The 19,808-nt window shown below is 50.1% G+C and overlaps 1 protein-coding gene across 1 annotated transcript in view; it reads right to left on the bottom strand.

Annotated features, from left to right (window-relative positions):
- eea1 (early endosome antigen 1) overlaps nt 1-19,808 on the bottom strand; it is a 159,824-nt gene that overhangs the window by 30,009 nt on the left and 110,007 nt on the right. The window contains 3 exon segments of the mRNA XM_073066037.1: nt 10,247-10,432; nt 11,604-11,684; nt 11,686-11,786. Of these exon segments, the coding sequence (XP_072922138.1) occupies nt 10,247-10,432; nt 11,604-11,684; nt 11,686-11,786 (368 nt within the window).

Genomic DNA, 19,808 nt, shown 5'->3' with positions numbered 1-19,808 from the left:
TCTCTCCACCACTGGGGACATGTCCAAAAGGCGATGCCTCACGTACACTCTCTCCACCACTGGGGACATGTACAAAAGGCGATGCCTCACGTACACTCTCTCCACCACTGGGGACATGTCCAAAAGGCGATGCCTCACGTACACTCTCTCCACCACTGGGGACATGTACAAAAGGCGATGCCTCACGTACACCTCTCTCCACCACTGGGGACATGTCCAAAAGGCAATGCCTCACATACACTCTCTCCACCACTGGGGACATGTACAAAAGGCGATGCTTCACGTACACTCTCTCCACCACTGGGGACATGTACAAAAGGCGATGCCTCACGTACACTCTCTCCACCACTGAAGACATGTACAAAAGGCGATGCCTCACGTACACTCTCTCCACCACTGGGGACATGTACAAAAGGCGATGCCTCACGTACACTCTCTCCACCACTGGGGACATGTCCAAAAGGCGATGCCTCACGTACACTCTCTCCACCACTGGGGACACGTACAAAAGGCGATGCCTCACGTACACTCTCTCCACCACTGGGGACATGTACAAAAGGCGATGCCTCACGTACACTCTCTCCACCACTGGGGACACGTACAAAAGGCGATGCCTCACGTACACTCTCTCCACCACTGGGGACATGTCCAAAAGGCGATGCCTCACGTACACTCTCTCCACCACTGGGGACATGTACAAAAGGCAATGCCTCACGTACACTCTCTCCATCACTGGGGACATGTACAAAAGGCGATGCCTCACGTACACTCTCTCCACCACTGGGGACATGTCCAAAAGGTGATGCCTCACGTACACTCTCTCCACCACTGGGGACATGTACAAAAGGCGATGCCTCACGTACACTCTCTCCACCACTGGGGACATGTACAAAAGGCGATGCCTCACGTACACTCTCTCCACCACTGGGGACATGTACAAAAGGCGATGCCTCACGTACACTCTCTCCACCACTGGGGACATGTCCAAAAGGCGATGCCTCACGTACACTCTCTCCACCACTGAAGACATGTCCAAAAGGCGATGCCTCACGTACACTCTCTCCACCACTGGGGACATGTACAAAAGGCGATGCCTCACGTACACTCTCTCCACCACTGGGGACGTGTCCAAAAGGCGATGCCTCACGTACACTCTCTCCACCACTGAAGACATGTCCAAAAGGCGATGCCTCACGTACACTCTCTCCACCACTGAAGACATGTACAAAAGGCGATGCCTCACGTACACTCTCTCCACCACTGGGGACATGTAGAAAAGGCGATGCCTCACGTACACTCTCTCCACCACTGGGGACATGTACAAAAGGCGATGCCTCACGTACACTCTCTCCACCACTGAAGACATGTCCAAAAGGCGATGCCTCACGTACACTCTCTCCACCACTGAAGACATGTCCAAAAGGCGATGCCTCACGTACACTCTCTCCACCACTGAAGACATGTACAAAAGGCGATGCCTCACGTACACTCTCTCCACCACTGGGGACATGTACAAAAGGCGATGCCTCACGTACACTCTCTCCACCACTGGGGACATGTAGAAAAGGCGATGCCTCACGTACACTCTCTCCACCACTGGGGACATGTACAAAAGGCGATGCCTCACGTACACTCTCTCCACCACTGAAGACATGTCCAAAAGGCGATGCCTCACGTACACTCTCTCCACCACTGAAGACATGTCCAAAAGGCGATGCCTCACGTACACTCTCTCCACCACTGAAGACATGTCCAAAAGGCGATGCCTCACGTACACTCTCTCCACCACTGGGGACATGTACAAAAGGCGATGCCTCACGTACACTCTCTCCACCACTGGGGACATGTACAAAAGGCGATGCCTCACGTACACTCTCTCCACCACTGGGGACATGTACAAAAGGCAATGCCTCACGTACACTCTCTCCACCACTGAAGACATGTCCAAAAGGCGATGCCTCACGTACACTCTCTCCACCACTGAAGACATGTCCAAAAGGCGATGCCTCACGTACACTCTCTCCACCACTGGGGGACATGTACAAAAGGCGATGCCTCACGTACACTCTCTCCACCACTGGGAACATGTACAAAAGGCGATGCCTCACGTACACTCTCTCCACCACTGGGGACATGTCCAAAAGGCGATGCCTCACGTACACTCTCTCCACCACTGGGGACATGTACAAAAGGCGATGCCTCACGTACACTCTCTCCACCACTGGGGACATGTCCAAAAGGCGATGCCTCACGTACACTCTCTCCACCACTGGGGACATGTCCAAAAGGCGATGCCTCACGTACACTCTCTCCACCACTGAAGACATGTCCAAAAGGCGATGCCTCACGTACGCTCTCTCCACCACTGAAGACATGTACAAAAGGCGATGCCTCACGTACACTCTCTCCACCACTGTGGACATGTCCAAAAGGCGATGCCTCACGTACACTCTCTCCACCACTGGGGACATGTCCAAAAGGCGATGCCTCACGTACACTCTCTCCACCACTGGGGACATGTCCAAAAGGCGATGCCTCACCTACACTCTCTCCACCACTGGGGACATGTCCAAAAGGCGATGCCTCACGTACACTCTCTCCACCACTGGGGACATGTCCAAAAGGCGATGCCTCACGTACACTCTCTCCACCACTGGGGACATGTACAAAAGGCGATGCCTCACGTACACTCTCTCCACCACTGGGGGACATGTACAAAAGGCGATGCCTCACGTACACTCTCTCCACCACTGGGGACATGTCCAAAAGGCGATGCCTCACGTACACTCTCTCCACCACTGGGGACATGTCCAAAAGGCGATGCCTCACGTACACTCTCTCCACCACTGGGGACATGTCCAAAAGGCGATGCCTCACGTACACTCTCTCCACCACTGGGGACATGTACAAAAGGCGATGCCTCACGTACACTCTCTCCACCACTGGGGACATGTCCAAAAGGCGATGCCTCACGTACACTCTCTCCACCACTGGGGACATGTACAAAAGGCGATGCCTCACGTACACCTCTCTCCACCACTGGGGACATGTCCAAAAGGCAATGCCTCACATACACTCTCTCCACCACTGGGGACATGTACAAAAGGCGATGCTTCACGTACACTCTCTCCACCACTGGGGACATGTACAAAAGGCGATGCCTCACGTACACTCTCTCCACCACTGAAGACATGTACAAAAGGCGATGCCTCACGTACACTCTCTCCACCACTGGGGACATGTACAAAAGGCGATGCCTCACGTACACTCTCTCCACCACTGGGGACATGTCCAAAAGGCGATGCCTCACGTACACTCTCTCCACCACTGGGGACACGTACAAAAGGCGATGCCTCACGTACACTCTCTCCACCACTGGGGACATGTACAAAAGGCGATGCCTCACGTACACTCTCTCCACCACTGGGGACACGTACAAAAGGCGATGCCTCACGTACACTCTCTCCACCACTGGGGACATGTCCAAAAGGCGATGCCTCACGTACACTCTCTCCACCACTGGGGACATGTACAAAAGGCAATGCCTCACGTACACTCTCTCCATCACTGGGGACATGTACAAAAGGCGATGCCTCACGTACACTCTCTCCACCACTGGGGACATGTCCAAAAGGTGATGCCTCACGTACACTCTCTCCACCACTGGGGACATGTACAAAAGGCGATGCCTCACGTACACTCTCTCCACCACTGGGGACATGTACAAAAGGCGATGCCTCACGTACACTCTCTCCACCACTGGGGACATGTACAAAAGGCGATGCCTCACGTACACTCTCTCCACCACTGGGGACATGTCCAAAAGGCGATGCCTCACGTACACTCTCTCCACCACTGAAGACATGTCCAAAAGGCGATGCCTCACGTACACTCTCTCCACCACTGGGGACATGTACAAAAGGCGATGCCTCACGTACACTCTCTCCACCACTGGGGACGTGTCCAAAAGGCGATGCCTCACGTACACTCTCTCCACCACTGAAGACATGTCCAAAAGGCGATGCCTCACGTACACTCTCTCCACCACTGAAGACATGTACAAAAGGCGATGCCTCACGTACACTCTCTCCACCACTGGGGACATGTAGAAAAGGCGATGCCTCACGTACACTCTCTCCACCACTGGGGACATGTACAAAAGGCGATGCCTCACGTACACTCTCTCCACCACTGAAGACATGTCCAAAAGGCGATGCCTCACGTACACTCTCTCCACCACTGAAGACATGTCCAAAAGGCGATGCCTCACGTACACTCTCTCCACCACTGAAGACATGTCCAAAAGGCGATGCCTCACGTACACTCTCTCCACCACTGGGGACATGTACAAAAGGCGATGCCTCACGTACACTCTCTCCACCACTGGGGACATGTACAAAAGGCGATGCCTCACGTACACTCTCTCCACCACTGGGGACATGTACAAAAGGCAATGCCTCACGTACACTCTCTCCACCACTGAAGACATGTCCAAAAGGCGATGCCTCACGTACACTCTCTCCACCACTGAAGACATGTCCAAAAGGCGATGCCTCACGTACACTCTCTCCACCACTGGGGACATGTACAAAAGGCGATGCCTCACGTACACTCTCTCCACCACTGGGAACATGTACAAAAGGCGATGCCTCACGTACACTCTCTCCACCACTGGGGACATGTCCAAAAGGCGATGCCTCACGTACACTCTCTCCACCACTGGGGACATGTACAAAAGGCGATGCCTCACGTACACTCTCTCCACCACTGGGGACATGTCCAAAAGGCGATGCCTCACGTACACTCTCTCCACCACTGGGGACATGTCCAAAAGGCGATGCCTCACGTACACTCTCTCCACCACTGAAGACATGTCCAAAAGGCGATGCCTCACGTACGCTCTCTCCACCACTGAAGACATGTACAAAAGGCGATGCCTCACGTACACTCTCTCCACCACTGGGGACATGTCCAAAAGGCGATGCCTCACGTACACTCTCTCCACCACTGGGGACATGTCCAAAAGGCGATGCCTCACGTACACTCTCTCCACCACTGGGGACATGTCCAAAAGGCGATGCCTCACCTACACTCTCTCCACCACTGGGGACATGTCCAAAAGGCGATGCCTCACGTACACTCTCTCCACCACTGGGGACATGTCCAAAAGGCGATGCCTCACGTACACTCTCTCCACCACTGGGGACATGTCCAAAAGGCGATGCCTCACGTACACTCTCTCCACCACTGGGGACATGTCCAAAAGGCGATGCCTCACATACACTCTCTCCACCACTGGGGACATGTCCAAAAGGCGATGCCTCACGTACACTCTCTCCACCACTGGGGACATGTACAAAAGGCGATGCCTCACGTACACTCTCTCCACCACTGGGGACATGTCCAAAAGGCGATGCCTCACGTACACTCTCTCCACCACTGGGGACATGTACAAAAGGCGATGCCTCACGTACACCTCTCTCCACCACTGGGGACATGTCCAAAAGGCAATGCCTCACATACACTCTCTCCACCACTGGGGACATGTACAAAAGGCGATGCTTCACGTACACTCTCTCCACCACTGGGGACATGTACAAAAGGCGATGCCTCACGTACACTCTCTCCACCACTGAAGACATGTACAAAAGGCGATGCCTCACGTACACTCTCTCCACCACTGGGGACATGTACAAAAGGCGATGCCTCACGTACACTCTCTCCACCACTGGGGACATGTCCAAAAGGCGATGCCTCACATACACTCTCTCCACCACTGGGGACACGTACAAAAGGCGATGCCTCACGTACACTCTCTCCACCACTGGGGACACGTACAAAAGGCGATGCCTCACGTACACTCTCTCCACCACTGGGGACATGTACAAAAGGCGATGCCTCACGTACACTCTCTCCACCACTGGGGACACGTACAAAAGGCGATGCCTCACGTACACACTCTCCACCACTGGGGACATGTCCAAAAGGCGATGCCTCACGTACACTCTCTCCACCACTGGGGACATGTACAAAAGGCAATGCCTCACGTACACTCTCTCCATCACTGGGGACATGTACAAAAGGCGATGCCTCACGTACACTCTCTCCACCACTGGGGACATGTCCAAAAGGTGATGCCTCACGTACACTCTCTCCACCACTGGGGACATGTACAAAAGGCGATGCCTCACGTACACTCTCTCCACCACTGGGGACATGTACAAAAGGCGATGCCTCACGTACACTCTCTCCACCACTGGGGACATGTACAAAAGGCGATGCCTCACGTACACTCTCTCCACCACTGGGGGACATGTCCAAAAGGCGATGCCTCACGTACACTCTCTCCACCACTGAAGACATGTCCAAAAGGCGATGCCTCACGTACACTCTCTCCACCACTGGGGACATGTACAAAAGGCGATGCCTCACGTACACTCTCTCCACCACTGGGGACGTGTCCAAAATGCGATGCCTCACGTACACTCTCTCCACCACTGAAGACATGTCCAAAAGGCGATGCCTCACATACACTCTCTCCACCACTGGGGACGTGTCCAAAAGGCGATGCCTCACGTACACTCTCTCCACCACTGGGGACATGTACAAAAGGCGATGCCTCACGTACACTCTCTCCACCACTGAAGACATGTCCAAAAGGCGATGCCTCACGTACACTCTCTCCACCACTGAAGACATGTACAAAAGGCGATGCCTCACGTACACTCTCTCCACCACTGGGGACATGTACAAAAGGCGATGCCTCACGTACACTCTCTCCACCACTGAAGACATGTCCAAAAGGCGATGCCTCACGTACACTCTCTCCACCACTGAAGACATGTACAAAAGGCGATGTCTCACGTACACTCTCTCCACCACTGGGGACATGTACAAAAGGCGATGCCTCACATACACTCTCTCCACCACTGGGGACATGTCCAAAAGGCGATGCCTCACGTACACTCTCTCCACCACTGGGGACATGTACAAAAGGCGATGCCTCACGTACACTCTCTCCACCACTGGGGACATGTACAAAAGGCGATGTCTGACGTGCACCTCCCTTCATCAGTGGGGACATGTTAGAGAGGCAATGCTTCATGTACACCTCTGTCCACCTGTGAGGACGTGTACGAGAGACGATGCCTCACGTACATTTTCACCACCACTGGGGACATGTCCAAAAGGCGATGTCTGACGTGCACCTCCCTTCATCAGTGGGGACATGTTACAGAGGCAATGCTTCATGTACACCTCTGTCCACCAGTGAGGACGTGTACGAGAGACGGTGCCTCATGTACATTTTCACCAGCACTGGGGACATGTCCAAGAGGCGATGTCTCACGTATACCCTCTCCACCAGTGAGGACGTGTATGAGAGACGATGCCTCATGTACATTTTCACCATCAGTGGGGACGTGTCCGAGAGGCGATGCCTCACGTATACTCTCTCTACCACTAAGGACGTGTACGAGAGATGATGCTTCAGGAAGATGACATCCATCAAGGACCAAAGTGCTGGAGGAACTCTGCACGTCAAGCAGCATCTATGGAGGGAAATGTTTTATCAGGACTGGAAATGAAAGGGGCAGAAGTCAGAATAAGAAAGTGAGGAAGTAAGGGGACGGAAGGAGTACAAGCTGGCAGGAATCTGATAGGACAATAGACCCTGGGAGATAAGAACGGAGTAGGGGCACCAGAGGGGGGTGTTGGGCAGCTGAGAAGCGAAGGAGTGAGGGGATAACAGGATAAGGAATGGTAAAAGAGAGGGTGTAGTGGAGTAATTCCTGGAAGTTGGATAAATTGATGTTTCCGCCATCAAGTTGGGGATTACCCAAATGGAATATGAGGCTTTGCTCCTCCACCTGAGTTTTGACTCACCGTGGCAGTAGAGAAGGCAATGGACAGTCCCGTCAGGATGGGAATGGGAAGTCGAATTTAAATGGGTGGCTACTCAGAGATCCTGCCTTTGTTGCCGAACAGAGTGAAGGTGCTCGATGAAGTGGTCCCTCAGTTTATGCCGGGTTTCACCAATGTAGAGAAGGCCACGCTGGATACAATAGACTGACAGTCTGACATATCAGACAACACACACAAAATGCCGGTGGAACGCAGCAGGCCAGGCAGCATCTATGATGTGCGTAGATGCTGCCTGGCCTGCTGCGTTCCACCAGCATTTTGTGTGTGTTGTTTGAATTTCCAGCGTCTGCAGATTTCCTCGTGACTGACATATCAGGCTCCTTTTGTAATCTGGCATGTGGACCTGCTGGTGTAGTAGGTAGCGATGCTGATGTAACTGCTCTGAGGACCTGGGTTAGGTACTGAGCTCAGTATGGAATCTGCACACTCTCCCCTGGGTGCTGGGGTTTCATCTCAGCACCCTGTAGACACGCTGGCTGTTTCACTGCTGTCAATGAAGTGTGGGCTTGTGACAAAAGAATCAAAAGTAGATGGGTCTCTCAGGGAGGAGGTATAGGAGCCTGAAGACCCACACTCAATACTCTGGAACAGATTCTTTCCCTCCACCATCAGATTTCTGAACGATTCATGAACAGATCCTCATTCTTTCTCATTTTTTGTGCTATTTATTTATTTTGTACTTCATAGTAATTTCATGCCTTTGCACTGCACTGGTGCTGCAAAACAACACATTTCACTACAAATAAGACAGTGATGATGATACTAACAACATTTATCAAGCACTTTTCATACAGATACTGTCGTTCAAATTGCTTTACAATGGGCTAAAGTGCAAACATGAAAATAAAAGACAAAAAGATGTTATTTCAAAACAAGGTTAAAAAAATAGGCTTTGAGCTGGTGTTTAAAGTGTAACTGAGTCTGCATCCCTTAAAGTTTTTGTTTTTGAACTCCAGAGCTAAGGAGCGCAGATCAAACTAGCTGACCTGCCAATTATAATAATAAACCTGATTCTGGGAAAGTGCGAGTTGGGGAGATGAGGGAAATGAGAGGGGACACAGGACTGATTGGGATGCTCAGCTGGGGAGCAGGTATACAAAAGGTGGGCTGTATGGCCTCCTCCTATGTTGTTTTAAGTCAAAGGGACTACCCTAATGCAATGTGATCTACTGACAGGAATCATCAAACCTCAGGAACATTTGTGGGAATGGAACAGAAAAATAAAGTCTTTCCTATTCATAATGGAAAATTGGTTTATTGTTGTCACGTGTACCAAGCAAACAACTTTGTTTTGAACGTCATCGACACATATCACTTCACTTCAGAGTGCATTGAGGTAGAGTACTGTCAAAAGTCTTTGGTTGGGAACAACGAGGGTAAAGCGTCACCGGGGAGGGGGTGTGGGCCAGGTGACAGAGGAGGAATGCCAGGGATGGCTGGTAGAGACACACCCCACCCTGAGACACCAGGCAAAGTTATTTGATTTCAAACAATCACTTAACTCATCATTACAGAATGCCTCTCGGGTGCTTCCCACTCCCTCCCCTTTCCTCAACCATGATTCTCCTCTCCCTGCTCCCTTCCCCCTCTCAGTCCACAACAGAGACACATAGCTGAATCAGGTTTATCATCATTCACGTCATGAAACGTGTTTTTTTTTTGCGGCAACAGTCCGTGCAATACCAAAAATTATGCCCAAGACTTTTGCACAGTTCTGCCGTACAAGGGAAAACAGTAACAGAATGCAGAATGAAGTGTTACAGTGACAGAGACAGTGCAGGCAGGCAGGCAATGAGGGGCAAGGTCACGGCAATCAGAATCAGGTTTATTAACACTGTCATGTCGTGAAATTTGTTGTTTTGTGGCAGCAGTACAATGTAATACATAAAATATACTATTACATACAATGAGAAATATACGTAAAATTACATTAAAAAAGAGAGCAGAAATATTGAAGGTAGTGTTCATGGGTTATTGTTCAGAAATCTGATGGCAGAGGGGAAGAAGGTGTTCGTAAAGTGTTGGGTGGGTGTACTTAGGGTTCAGCACCTCCTCCTTGATGGTAGTAATGAAAAGGGCACGTTCTGGGTGATGGGGTCCTTAAAAATGGATGCCATCTTTTTCAGGTATCACCTTTTGAAGACGTCCTCGATGGTGGGGAGGCTAATGCCCATGATGGAACCAGCAGAGTTTACGACAATCTTGTATGTTAATAAGGTAGATTGAGAGGTCAAGAGTTTGTCTATCGTTCAATAATTCCATTCAATAGCCTTACATTGTGGAATGATAAAATACACACCCTGGGACTGGACAAAGCCCTTACCTTTTCTTTCTCCACCTGTAGCAGTCGACCCTTGGTCTCCTCAGCCTCAGCGTGGCTGCAGGCCAAGGCCTTCTCCAGCGAGGCCTGGGCTTGCTTCAGCTGCTGCACCGCCTGCTGGCTGCTGCTCACCTGGGTCCTGCTGCTCACCAGCTCCTCCTCTGCCAGCACCAACTTCTCTTCCTTGGCCTGTGTGGCAAGAAGCCACATGCTTACCACCTGCAAACAGCCTGCACTTGCCAGAGGAACCCAGCACACCAGACAAGGCAACGTGCTCTCACTTTCAACAAGGCCAGCACAGTGCAGCAGGTAGAAGGGCTGCCTCACAGTACCAGGGACCCTCACCCGATCCTGACCTCGGGTGCTGTTGATGTGGAGTTTACATGTTCTCCCTGTGACTGTGTGGATTTCCCCCCAGTATCCCAGATTCTCATGTGCCCCTCATATGTAGGGGAGGGAGCAGAGTGTGGATTGGATAAAACAGTACTGGTTAATCCCACAGGATTACAGATCAGCTTCATTTGTGATAGATAGATTGAAACATTCAGTGAAATGCACCGTTTGCACTCATGACCAACGCAGCTGGAAAGCAGCTCGCAAGTGGCACTACAGTTCTGACACCACGCAGCACGTCCACAATTTACTAACCCCAACCCGTATGTCTTTGGAGTGACCCACGCAGTCGGGGGGGAACGTACAAACTCCTTACAGACTGCGACAGGAATATGAACCCAGATGGCTGGTGCTATAGGGTGCCACACTAACCGCTCTGCACCGTGCCACCTTGCGCAGGAGTGTAGTTTAAGTGAGCACCTGACGGCAGGCGTAACTTGGTGGGTGAGAGGCTGGCTTTGTCTCTGTGCCGCTACAAAATCAAACCGTGTACAAGACCACTCAGGAGCTGAAGTTGACCATTCAGCCTGGAAACTATCAATTAGATTGGGAATCACAGAACAGGTGGCTCCCATTGGCCCGATATACAGTTCATCCTACTGAATTACTATTGCTTCCCCAACTCTTTCCCCTCCAAGGCTATTCCTCCAATGGCCTCTGGCTTATCCATGTGGTCTTTGACAAACTTTAGACGGGCAGCAGTGTTCTTCTCGGAGAGTAGTGGCTTTTTCCTTGCAATCCTGCCAAGCATACCATTGTTGTCCAGTGTTTGCCCGATGGTAGACTCATGAACACTGACATTAACCAATGAAGAGAAGCCTGTAGCTCCTTAGATGTTACCCTGAGATTCTTTGTGACCTCCTGGAATATTACACACCTTGCTGTTGGGATTTTAGGTAATATTTATGGAGAAATTGATTAAATTCTGAAGGGTGCACTAATACTGCACATCCGTACACTCACGTACCTTCAAGTCGTGCCTGATGGAAGAGAGCTCAGACTCTTTTCCGTACATATCCGACTGCAGCCTTGCCAGGTTGGTTTGACAGGGCGTCATATTCCTTCTGTAGTGCAGACAAGGTCTCTTTCTTGGCAGTCAGCTGCTCGCTCAGTGCTGCCACCTCCTGCTGCAGTTTGGTAATGCGTCAGCCTGCAGAGAAATATATCTGTGAGGCCTTTGTTGTACAAGAAAGTTCAAAAGTAAATTTATTATCAAAGTGCATATATGTCACCGTATACAACCCTGCAACTTGTTTCCTTGTGGCCATACTCAGTAAATCTAAGAACCATAATGAAAGACCTTACCCAACTGTGTGGTCAAACAACCAATTTGCAAAAGACAAACTGAACAAATACAAAAGAGAGAAAAAAAACAATACTGTAGACACTGAGAACATTAGATGAAGCGTCCTTTAAAGTGAGTCCATTGGTCATGGGGGACAGTTCAGTGATGGGGCAAGTGAAGTGATCCCCTCTGGTTCAGGAGTCTGATGGTTGAGGGGTAATAACTGTTCTGAACCTGGTGGTGTGAGTCCTGATCTCTTCCTGATAGCGAGGAGACAGCGCAGTCTGGGTGGTGGGGGCCTTTGATGAGGGAATGCAGTGCCCAATGATGAGGAGAGCTTTACCCATGATGGACAGGACCGTATCCACTACCTTTTGTAGGATTTTCCATTCAAGGGCACAACCAGGGGGAAGAAATGACAGAATTCGGAAAGAAAAAGCAAGAGTGAAAGAGAGAGTGACAGAGGAGGGGGAAGAGAGGGAGGGAGAGAGGGAGAGGGGAGGAGAGGGAGGGGGAGAGAGAGAGGGGGAGAGAGAGAGGGGGAGAGAGAGAGGGGGAGAGAGAGAGGGGGAGAGAGAGAGAGGGGGGAGAGAGAGAGGGGGAGAGAGAGAGGGGGGGGAGAGAGAGAGGGGGGGAGAGAGGAGGGGGGGGAGAGAGAGGGGGGGGGAGAGAGAGGGGGGGAGAGAGAGGGGGGGAGAGAGAGGGGGGGGAGAGAGAGGGGGGGGAGAGAGAGGGGGAGAGAGAGAGGGGGGAGAGAGAGGGGGGAGAGAGAGGGGGGGGGAGAGAGAGGGGGGGAGAGAGAGAGGGGGGAGAGAGGGGGGAGAGAGGGGGGGGAGAGAGGGGGGGAGAGAGGGGGAGAGAGGAGAGGGGGAGAGAGAGGGGGAGAGAGAGGGGGAGAGAGGGGGAGAGAGGGGGAGAGAGGGAGGGGGAGAGAGGGGGGAGAGAGGGAGGGGGAGGGAGGGGGAGAGGGAGGGGGAGGGAGGGGGAGAGGGAGAGGGAGAGGGAGAGGGAGAGGGAGAGGGAGAGGGAGAGGGAGAGGGAGAGGGAGAGGGAGAGGGAGAGGGAGAGGGAGATATGTCAAAAGGAAGCTCAGAAGTCCAGAGATTCATCATGTTTGCTGAACAAAGCCATCATTGTTTTTAATTGTGAACATGGGAATGTCTCCAGGTGGAATTCCATGGCCTTGCAGGAGACAATTATAATTACTCATATTCATGGAATTATAGGAAAATCATAATCAGCCTACTTATCCCAGGACATCCCCATTATCTAGCCACATTATTCACCATAGTTAAACATTTTTTAGGTGAACAGATTGAATCTGGTTTTGATAAACTGTTACTAGGAAAGATGTCATTAGCTGGAAAGAGTGCAAAGAAGATTTCCAAGGATGTTGCCAGGAATCAAGGGCCAGAGACACTTGACTTTATTCCTGGGAGCAAAGGGGGAATGAAATGAATTGAATTGACTTTATTTCTTACATCCTTCATATACATGAGTAAAAATCTTTACATTATGTCTCTATCTAAATGTGGAATGTGCAATCATAGTAATTTTTAATAATTTATAATAAACAGAACAGTCAGTGTAACATAGAAACACATTCAAATGAGCGTGAGTTAATCATTCTGATGGCCTGGGTGGAAGAAGCTGTCCCAGAGCCTGGCTTTTATGCAGCGGTGCCGTTTCCTGGATGGTAAGCAGCTGGAATAGATTGTGGTTGGGGTGACTCTAGTCCCCAAAAGATCCTTCGGGCCCTTTTTACACACCTGTCTTTGAAAATGTCCTGAATCATGATAAGCTCACATCTACAGCTGCACTGGGCTGTCCACACCACTCTCTACAGAGTCCTGCGATTAAGGAATGTACAGTTCTCATACCCAGGCAGTGATGCAGCCAGTCAGGATGCTCTCAATTGTGCCTCTGTATAAAGTTCTTAGGACTTGGGGGCCCATACCAAACTTTCTCAACTGTCTGAGGTGAAAGAGGCGCTGTTGTGCCTTTTCAACCACACAGCTGGTGTGTTGAGAGTCAGAGGGGTGGAGGTGAGGGAGCCCCACTGTTACCACCTGCTGGTAATCTGACAAAAGTTTATTAAATCATGTGGGGCATGCATAAGGTGAATGGTAGAGCTTTTTTCCCGAGAAAAGGAGATCAAAAACCAGAGAGCACTGGCTCAGGGTGAGAGGACAGAACGAAGAAACCCTGAAGGGAAGGTGCACAGAGGATGGCCTGTATGTGGAACAGGCTGCCAGAAGGAAGCAGCTGAACAGGGTAGAATAACATCATATAAAACGCACTTGGACGGTACAAGGATGGGAAAGGTTTAGATGCATATGGGCCAAAAGCGGGCAGATGGGACTAGCTTAGATGGGAATCTTAGTCAGCATGATCAAGTTGGGCAGAAGAGTCTGTTTCTGTTACCACAACTGTCTTAAATCCCCTGGCTCACCCTGAACTCCAACAAAGTCACAAAACTCGCTGAGCCATCTTTGGCTTTATTTTCCCTTCAATCACCATGTTCCCCACCCCAAACACTGCCACTGTCCTGGTGCTGAAGCTGCATCACTCCCTGGATTCCCTCCCAACTCCCATACATGTCTGACCCTACCACATTCCAGAGACCCAACCTGCTCCCTTTTACATTTTCCAATCAAAATGTGGACTGCCCGCCTTCTCCTTCAGTCTCCCTACATTAGCTGATTAACTGTTCTCTCCTCAGATAAATCTCCTCTCCTTTTAACTCGTAACTTGCCCCCATGATCTTTCCCTGACCCTGTCCGGACACATTATCCCCAGAACTCCATCTGCAAATCTCTCCGGTCTGGTTTCATCCGGGCTCCGGGACTGAACATCAGAAAGTTTTTGACAAGAACAGGCCATTCGGCCCAACGAAGCCTGTCAAATTCCCATTCACATGGTGTGTTGAAATAACTATTGAGTTTAGATTTGAAAGTCTCTAAGGTACTACTTTCAACTAGGTAGTTTGTTCCATGTGTCCACAACTCGCTGTGTAAAGAAATGCTTTCTAAGATCTCTAAGTCACTTAAAACAAACTTATTTTTCTCTACACTTACTGGCATATTGCTAATATCATTGCAGGTGAATACTTCAGTAAAATATGAGTTAAGAGTATATGTCCTTCTCTGTCTAATTTAACACATCACTATTATTCCTAATTCCCTTATCTTCCTCCTTGACTTTTCTTTTTACTTCTAAAGTACTAAAAAGATCTCTTGGGGTCAATCTAAGCATCAATAGCAATATCCTTCTCAACTTGCCTTTTGGCATTCTGAATTTCCCTCTTGACTATAGCTCTCATATTTTTATATGCCTTATGGTTAACAGCATTACTATGTTTTCTGTATTCCTTATATGGTCATCTTTTCTTCAGTAATTTTTAATGTATTTCTTTATTTGTCCATGTAGTTGATCTATTATTTTTATTGCTTCACCTGACCTTGGTTATGAACATTTCCTGCACTGTATTACCTCCTTAAATTGACCCCATTGTTCCTCAACTGACTAAACCTCAAAGCACTTCCTTTCAGATTACCTTCTGAAGTCTTTGCCACATCTGCACAAACTTTGCCTTTCTGAAACTCCCTTTAATGACTTTGGCTTTTACTGATACACTCTCTCAAGAAACTGTGAAACTAACAATGTTCGCTTGGTCCTAAAGGCTCAACAAATTCCATACTCAAAATTCTATCCTGATTGTTACAGAATATCAAATCCAGACAGGCCTCCCCTCTTGTTTGGTGTATTAATATACAGAGTAAAAAAACACTCTTTCAACAACTCAATAAATTCACTTTCCTGTAAGCCATTAGTCACTGGATTCTCCAACTCAATATTTGGGAATTAAAGTTTCCCATAACTTTAACATCTCCCTCAGAACTTGCTTTTTACAATATTCTGATAGAGTCATTTATTAAAATCACTATCAGCATTAGGGGTCCATAATATAAACCCAAAGTTATTCCTTTATCCTTATAGCCTTCAATTCTCACTCAGATATCTTCTGTCTCGATTCGTCTATCAAAAGCAGCCTCGCATTTAAATTCTCTTTTATGTACATGGCTGCTCCTCCACCTTTACAATCTTGCCTATCTTTCCCAAGTAAAGTATATCCTTTAATACTATATTCATCACTATCCACTGAGGTCAGCCAGGTTTCAGTTATTGCTATTATATAATATTTACAAGCACATGCATTTAATTCCAGCTCATTTATTTTATTAATACTTCTTGCATTTATATTTAGTCTATGTTTAGTCTATTACTGATGTTTTTCATCCTATTCTGACCCATTTTTTTTTAACCACATAATCAGTATATGTCCTAATATGTTATTCTCCACTAAGGTGTTGAGCCTGACCTGTTCCAAGCTCCCTGCTCCACTATTCCCTAATTTAAACCATCCTCAGCTAATGCCTGCCCAGTAGATTAGTGCCCCTCCAGTTCAAATGCAACTCATTCCAGTGGTACAAGTTCCATCTGGCCAAAAGGTGTCCCAATGTCCCATAAACCCATGCCTCTCTAACCTACACCATGATTTCAGCCATGTGTTATATCTTCTGATCTCCTCTATCTTACCTGGAACACGCTCGTGGCACAGGCAGAACTTCTGAGAAGACTACCTTGTCAGTTTTGTCCCTAAGCTTCCACCTAACTCTCTAAATTTGTTTTGCAGAACTGAGAGCGAGCCCTTACCAATGTCATTTGTTTCGGTGTGGACAATGACTACTGGACCCACCCGAGCTCTGGCCAAGAGCTTATCCAGTTGTCCAGGGAGATCTTCTGCTCGTGCTTCTGGTAGGCAGCACATCCTATGAGGCTCTTTGATTCTCAACCACACCCCCCGATAACTGAGTCCCCTACTATCACTACTTCCTTTTCGGTTTAGGATTAGAGAAGGTCCTGTGGGGCTCCTCTATCCTGCCTACCACCTCAGAGGTTTCATGGTCATCGTCAAGCCTCACTAGACATTCAAATGGCAGGACACCTCCAACTCTGGGGATGGTGCCCCAGAGCAGTGTGCATCTCTTACCACTTCCCACAGTCATCCACCTGTCGCTTTTTTTCCCTGTCCCAACCCACGGCTCTCTTGAGAGATATCCCTAAAGGACATCTGCCAATTCTCTACAACATCGCAGGTCAGCCACCTAGTACCCGAGGCGATGGATTAGCTGACATTTCTCATATTAACTCTCCAGGGGAGCAGGTTTCCGTGAATCTGAACAAAAGGCAAGAGCGACATTGCAGAAGCTGCATTATACTTTTGGAGGAAAGAACTACTGAACATTAAGTGATTGTATTTATTTAAATTCTTAGAAGTAAACTACACCCTATCCTCGTTATATGCGTCTTCAGACTGCGGATTCACAGTAATGCGAGGAACCTATTTCTACCAACGTCTCCTTATTTGCGTCCAAAACTCACAGTTATGCGAGGAGCCCTGCTTTCCCGCCAACACAAGTCAGGTGTGCACGCCTCACAGTCTCACTCCCGCCAGTCTCGCATTGGTTTTGGCAAGCTGTGGATGTGCGATCTTGCGCTCTTAAACTTTTGTTGGTTTTACCTACGGTGCAGCGATTTTGTGCTTGAAATATTTAACTATGCCTCCTAAGCTTCCAATGTCACGTCCTGGGTCATCAGCGAGCGGCAGAGAACCGCTTTAACATTTGAAAAAAGTTGGAAATTATAAACAGCGTGGCATCAGCTGAAGGTAACACAGCTCTGAGACGCTACTTCCAGGAACAGAATCTTGCCTTTAAAGTTCTTTTGTTGCTTGACAATGTGCCAGCCCATCCTAAACATTTGGACAGCATTCATCCTAACATATTATCCTCCACAACCTCTGCCACCTTCAACAGGACTCCACCACCAAGAACATCTTTCCCTCCCTACCCCTCTCAGCTTTTCGCTACACCTGTCCCCACACCTCCCCCCTTACCACCATTCCGGGCCCCAGACAGTCCTTCCAGGTGAGGCAACACTTCACCTGCGAGTCTGCTGGAGTTGTCTATTGCATCCGGTGCTCCCGGTGCAGCCTCCTCTACATCGGCAAGACCCGACGCAGATTGGGGGACTGCTTCGTCGAGCACCTCCACTCCGTCCGTCACAATAGACAGGACCTCCCGGTTGCCACCCACTTCAACTCTGCCTCTCATTCCCATCTATATATGTCCATACATGGCCTCTTCTATTGCCATGATGAAGCCAAACTCAGGTTGGAGGAGCAACACCTCATCTACTGTCTGGGTAGCCTCCAGCCTGGTGGTATGAACATTGAATTCTCCAATCTCCGGTAATTCCCTCCCCCTCCCCTTTCCCCTATCCCAGGTCCCTCTCTGCCTCTCTCCCCTTTCAACTTTCTGCTTCTTTATCTCTACAGTTCTTTCATGCTTATCCCCTCCCCCCTTTATCTTTCCTCTGATTGGTTCTCCACCTGGCGCCTCTAGGCCCTACCCCCTCCCCTATCTCTATTACTGGGCTTCGGCCCTCTCTTCCCCCCCATTCCTGATGAAGGGTCTCAGCCCGAAACGTTGGCTACTCTTTTCTCACAGATGCTGCCTGACCTGCTGAGTTCTTCCAGCGTTGTGTACGTATTCTTTGATCCACAGCATCTACAGTTGTATTTTTGTGTTTTGATTCGTTACTCCACTGCGAAATCTCTTCGAGGTATGCCTACCCTGAAGAAGTTCAAATCTTCTCTTTGACGGGAGTTCAGTGAGATCCTCACTCACTGCCCACCCTCCGTTATCTCCGCCTCTCTCCGTCTCTTCGACCACATCCTGACCCAAACACGGTACCATAGCCATGTCTCGTTTTTGGGAACGTGTCTCCACCGCCATCTCATACCGAAGGGATTCCAGCTTCGGTTCCAGGCCTCCCAGTTCGGGCCCAGCGAGGATCCCAGGTACTGTCATTTTGTTAACCGATGCTCCCTCTGCGTCTCCCGTCGGATTCTCCGAGCCACGCTTACCGCCACGCGGAGATACCTGCGGTTCCTATCACTGTCTCTGCCCCACTCTGAGCCACGCTTTCCACCGTCTGCCATGGTCCACTACTCCACTTCATTCTCCGCCGGATTCACGCTTGCAACCACCGTTTCTTCTCCTTCCTCATGTCCAAGAAGGATTACAAGCTTGCTCGCTTGCATCCCACGAGGACGACTGCCTCCAGCCCGGACTCCTATTTCTCAGACCTTCAGCATGTCGAAGAATCATCCACCTCGGACTCCGACCCCAACTGGCACCACAGCCCCCTGGACATGGGCGCCAGCCCCCGGCGGACCATGAACTCTCTCTCTGGACTCAGACCACAGATCTGAGCTCCAGCCCCCGGCAGGCCATGAACTCTCCCGCTCCAGACTCGGACCACAGATCTGAGCTCCAGCCCCCGGCAGGCCATGAACTCTCCCGCTCCAGACTCGGACCACAGATCTGAGCTCCAGCCCCCGGCGGACCATGAACTCTCCCGCTCCGGACTCTGACCACAGATTTGACACCCTGTGGGCTATAAGCTCCGGAGGCCCCAGCTCCGGGTCCGGCTCAGACCGGGATCCTATGGCCGGGACCGTCGGTGCTGCCGTGGGGTCCTGCCACCCGTCCTATTCCCCTGCTACCTCCTATTCTCGTTGTGACTCCCAGCCTTCCCTTCATCCCTCATCCCCTCTCCATCCCTCCGTCCCTCATCCTCCCCTCTGCCCGCTCTCCCTGAACATCCCAACACCCCTCCTCCTCCTGAGACTTCCCACTCCTTACCCTCCCTTAACCCCAGTCCCAACCTTTGCCGTGTCTTCACCATCCCCCCTGATCTTCCCCTATCTGAGGGAGAACGCTCTGTCCTCAGTAAGGGCCTCACTTTTGTCCCCCTCCG

The sequence above is a fragment of the Hemitrygon akajei genome, chromosome 14 (genome assembly GCF_048418815.1).
Source record: "Hemitrygon akajei chromosome 14, sHemAka1.3, whole genome shotgun sequence".
Classification (NCBI taxonomy): Eukaryota; Metazoa; Chordata; class Chondrichthyes; order Myliobatiformes; family Dasyatidae; genus Hemitrygon; species Hemitrygon akajei.
Note: the sequence above shows the minus strand (reverse complement) of the source record. Positions and strands in the feature narration are given on the sequence as shown.